The sequence below is a fragment of the Triticum aestivum genome, chromosome 3D (assembly GCF_018294505.1).
Source record: "Triticum aestivum cultivar Chinese Spring chromosome 3D, IWGSC CS RefSeq v2.1, whole genome shotgun sequence".
NCBI lineage: Eukaryota > Viridiplantae > Streptophyta > Magnoliopsida > Poales > Poaceae > Triticum > Triticum aestivum.
This window is the reverse complement of record NC_057802.1, coordinates 579,308,897-579,313,959: the sequence shown is the minus strand read 5'-3', so window position 1 is coordinate 579,313,959 and position 5,063 is coordinate 579,308,897. Positions and strand designations below refer to the sequence as shown.

The 5,063-nt window shown below is 47.1% G+C and overlaps 1 protein-coding gene across 1 annotated transcript; it reads left to right on the top strand.

Annotated features, from left to right (window-relative positions):
• The first annotated feature begins 650 nt into the window (after positions 1-650).
• Positions 651-2,079, top strand: LOC123075592 (uncharacterized). The gene has a single exon (XM_044498159.1). The coding sequence runs from the start codon at positions 651-653 to the stop codon at positions 1,791-1,793; it is 1,143 nt and encodes a 380-aa protein (XP_044354094.1). The 3' UTR covers positions 1,794-2,079.
• Positions 2,080-5,063: the final 2,984 nt, after the last annotated feature.

Below are 5,063 nucleotides of genomic sequence, written 5' to 3'. Positions count from 1 at the left end.
TTTCTACGGACGTGTGCATCCCAGCTTGATGCGGAGCTGGCGGCATGCCGCGAAGGAGTGGAGCTGGCTATCCAGCGAAGGACAAGTCTATCATCGTTGAGCTTTTGACTGTCTCCAGGCCTGCTGGAACCTGCGACGGATAGGTCAGTGCTGGCGTTCCTGGTAGGAGAGACGAAACGCCTTTTGCATGAGGGAAGAACCCATAGGATAGAGCACATCCGCAAACGCAGCAATGGCGCTGCGCAGATGGGGAGTATTGATCAGCATACTGCTGTTTGGCTTAATTCAGGTCTTGATGACCTTTTGTCTGCTATGTCAAAACGAGTGTAAAACAATTCCGATTAAATAAAGAGAACCCCTCGTTTGACCGGAAAAAAAAAATACAAGTTTCCTTGGATCAAATAACTGCAAGGCTCGATTATAAACGTGTCGGGCCAGGCCCACACACGGGCCAGGCACGCGGGCTATCGGGCTACCAAAAGAAAAGAAAAACACATTTTTCCTGTCCTCCTCGCTAGCAGTGTAGCACACAGCGGGATAGCCCTCAATCTCTCTGATTCCTCCCCAAATCGGCCGCCGCCGGCGCCTCACTCTCTTCTCCACCCGCCGCCCCAACTACACCAGCAGCCGTCTCCCCCCACCCCCAAGCCATGGCCGCCCCTGTTCCCCCGCCTGCGAAGAAGAGGAAGAAGGAGGGCCCGGCTCGTCTGGAAGAACCGCCGCTCCTTCCGGACGCAGGCTGGCCCGCCCTCCCGCCCGACCTCGTCCGCCGCGTCGCCGACTGCCTCCTGGCCACCAACGACCTCGACTGCTACATGGACTACCGCGCCGTCTGCTCCGGCTGGCGCGCCGCTACCGATGACCCCAGGACCAGGAGCGCCGCCTCAGATCCCCGCTTCCGCCTGCGCCGCTGGATCGTCCTCGACGACATCTTCCACAGCCAAGGAGAAGCGATGCTCCTGCTAAATGCCGACACCGGCCGCTTCCTCCGCAAGAAGCTCCCGCCGCTCAGCGATCACTCCATCGTCGCCACCACTCGCAGCGGCTACTTCGTCCTGGCCAAGAAAAGCCCTCCTCACGCGGCCCGCGTCCTCAACCCTCTCACGGGCGTCGTCATCCGTTTCGTAGCGCCCGTGGCCCCCGACGTGGGATCCGCTGATGTCGTCTTCATTGGCAGCTCTTGGGTCAAGCTCACCTTGTTCTGCGACGCATCTCGCAAGGTTTACTGGGCTGGCCACAACAGTATTAGGTTCTTCGTCCATGAGCCGAAACAAGAAACTTACCGTTTCTTGCGGAAGACGACCTTAGGTGGTGTCTCCGCAGATGATACAAAAGACCCCATGAAGTCCACTGCTAGTTTATACAGTTTCTTGGTGGCAGTCGACATCATGTTTTTTCCAGTGGGTTTGGCTAGACATATGTTCGTCACTAATGTAGAGGGATCAATCTATGTTTTCAAAAACGAGATAGGTAAGCTTGTGGCTTTGGACAGCATCAACAACTATGCCATCTTCATTGGTCACCAGAGGTCCCTGGCCATTGATGCCGACAAGTTCCCAGGCATCGAGGCAAACTGTGTCTACTATACCGACATTCTGGGTTCATCGGCTCATATCTGCAAGTGCAACATCAAGGACAGAAAAGTAGAGAGGATCTCTGAAGCTGCAGAGTTCGTGAAGCGGGGCAAACAGTTTGTCCTCGTCGCTGACCGTCCTTCGACGATCATCCACCTTCTCTCCAGCTACACCATCAACATCCCGGAGTCTCAACTGGCCTTGCAACAGATTCAGTAAGATGCTGGCAGGTCTTCGTTCAACTCGGGGGATCTCGATGACCAACCGACAACACTATGCTTTTGCTAAGTAATTGCTCCTAATTAGTCTCTAGTCTTTTGCTTTGTTATTTTCGATATGCCTTCGGGTAAGAAACAGGTTGATCCTAGGTTAGATCAACTTTAGTGGAACTACTGTTTGCTGTCTTACTCAGTACTCCTACTTGGTATCAACCTAATGCTTCTATTGTGATTGATCACTTGTTTTTCTCTTGTATTGCTTCTTAAAAGTGCAATCTGGTGCTTAATTATCGGACATGGAAGTTTTTGCCAACTGCTGAATTTAGCTCCTGCAATTGGACCGTTGATCATTTGTTTTTCTCTTGTATTGCTTCTTAAAAATGCAATCTGGTGCTTGATTATAGGACTTGGAAGTTTTTGCCAACTGCTGAATTTAGCTCCTGCAATTGGACCGTTGGTCATATTAGCATGCATCATTGTTCTATGTAAGCTTTGTTAATTTTGCAATGTAATGTCCTGGGCAAGGCACGGTTTGTCGAGTTGTTGCACGATGTGGCTTACAACTAGGTATGAAAGTAACATTTCATATATTTTCTAATGCTCCCATGTGTCTATGCTTGAGCCCCTTAAACTAGTTGCATTTGTAGTTTGTTCCTTGTATTTCTGGGCATTTAGCAGGAGCCCATTTCATACATTTCATAGCCGCCAACTAGTGTTTTTTGCAAAAAATTATGAAAAAAATTAATGCTTTTTGGCACAATTCCGTAAATGTGTGGTTCCTGCAAACCTTGCCTAAGTGACGATGTTTTTTGCAATTCACTCCTCCACCCGATATGTCGCCTACCACTGTAGCTTCCAGCCGCCAAGCCTGGCCCTTCGCCAGGATCATGGAGATGACAACAATAGTGGTGGTGCTTTGGCCCCGAGCTCCTCTCCTCGGCACAGTCCACATCTCTCCACCGATGGAAAGAAAAATTTGAAATATGTCCGATGAATTTGTAGGCCTTTTTCACTGTTCTGACCTTGTCAGAAAACTTTACCACTATGAACTCCTCAGAAATTTATTTCATGATCTGACTCTTTTGGTAAGGCCATAAGCCGTGGCTTTGGAAACGCCGAACTAGCCTGCGTTAGATGCGTTAGATGGGTTAGTGGCCGGATGTGCGCGGCCGCTTGCTTGTGTGCGTGCGTGAGTCTACATAAGAGGTGTAAAGCATGTTTGTTTCAGTTGTGGTGAAGAGAATAGGAGAGAAAAGGCTGGTTGTGTGAGGCAGCTCGGCACCAAAAATTCTTGTGTTGTTCCATGTTCTTGTGAGCTGTGAGAGGCAGTTGGAGGAGGAGGAAGAGGAGCCGAGCGTCGGCTCCAATAAGGAGCACCGGAGCAACACCAATGACCAAACCCGACAACTCCCAAGCGTTAAAGCAAGTCCACCAAGAAACCCCGGCCTACCCCATTGAGCTGTGTCGCCGTCGTTGCCACCGTCATCATTGCCACAACTATTCGTGTGGGAGGGTATAACCCGCAGGCCCTGAAACCCACTGTAGAATCATTGCCGACTTGCCGTGCACCGCCACCATCGGTCTCGGCTTCGGGGAGAAAATTTGGGTGAAGCCGAAACCCTACCTACATGGCGCGCTCAAGGCCATCCATCAAGCTATATCAAATGGTTCTGTTTTTGATGAAATATGGTTGTACAGAGGTAATAAAGGCCCCGATTGCTCGAATTGTTAGGCAAAGTGGATGCCCTGTTTTTTGGCCGTCAATGTTAGCTTAAATTAGGTTACATGCGTCGACCATATGTTGTTTTGTTAATGAGATGACTGTTTGTTTGCCAGATCCACCAAAGAAACAGGCTTTTGGACGTGAAAGATCATACATTTGTTTACTTGATATGCCATGAATGCCATCATTTTGTTCTGGAAATGTCTAAACTTTCAGTTATCTATTTCTGAACCTGTAACTGATACATTTGTCTACATTGTCTATTTCTGAACCTGTATGAAAATTGACATTTTGGTTACATTGGTGCACTTACACTGAGCATATTTGTAGTAAAGATGCTTTCAAATAGCATGGTTTTTGCAACTAGCTGAACATTTTTTGTCTGAACATTGACAGTTTTGTTATTACTGACTTAACTTTTTTTGTCTGAACATTGACAGTTGTGTTAGACTGGTGCTGTTACATTGTGTCAATTTTCTAGAGAAGATGATCTCAAATAGCATGGTTGTGTCATTGTGCAGTTGCATTGTCTCTTCATCTCTGTTATTACTGTCTGTTGTTGCATTATGCAGTTGCATTCTCTGTCATCTCTGTTATTACTGTCTGTTTGAAGATTTTGTCATTTCATTTGTTTTGCAGGCCCCCTAAGCAACCATTTCTCTGTTGAGGTCATACATGGTGGCTATTTCCTATGTGCAGGCAAGCATAGGGGTTATCACAAAGGTCACTTCATTTGGTATGATTACTGTGACATAGATAATTGGACACCTAATGTTGTTGCCTGTCTAGTGGAGGAAATTGGATATGAGTTTGAGGGCAGGATCAGGGCTTATTGGTGTGTTCCGGGATTGACAGTGTATAAGAATGGATTAAGAGAGATCAAGATAGGGGACAACACTATGACAGAAAACATGAAGGATTGTGTTCTGAATGGTAACCACTTCCAACAGATATTCCTTGATCATGATGAGAGCATGAGATCATGTATTTCTGTTGTAAAAGTCCACTCTGATGATGAGGATCCTCCAATTGTCAGGTTCAGTGGCCTGAGGCCTAAGAAGGAGCAAGTGCAAGAGGAGCAGTCACAGCCAGTGCTGGAGGATCATTCTGACCAAGTGCAAGAGGAAAATGCTGAGTAAGTGCAAGAGGAGCAGGCTGAGCAAGATCAGTTGTATGATGCAGAAAGTGAGGAAGAGTCAGAAGAAGAGGAGTACATACCAGGTCCTCCTCAGCCAGGAGAATATATTCATACATTTCAATTTGAGTTCAGGGGCAGAAGGAAAACCTGTAGGGTTTTAAACATGGATGCAGAAGATGGAATTGGTGATTCAGCAATGAGATCTTCAGCAATTCATGATTCTGATGAAGATTTCAATCCACAACTTGTTGATTCAGATATTGATCTGCAAGATGATGATGACTTGTTTGACAGAAATGTTGATTGTGATAAAGGTAAAGGTTTAGCAGTCCAAGAACAACCTGATGATCCTGTTGAAGATGTGGACCTGTGTTTGCCTTCTTCTGATGAAGATAAGGTTAAACTCAATT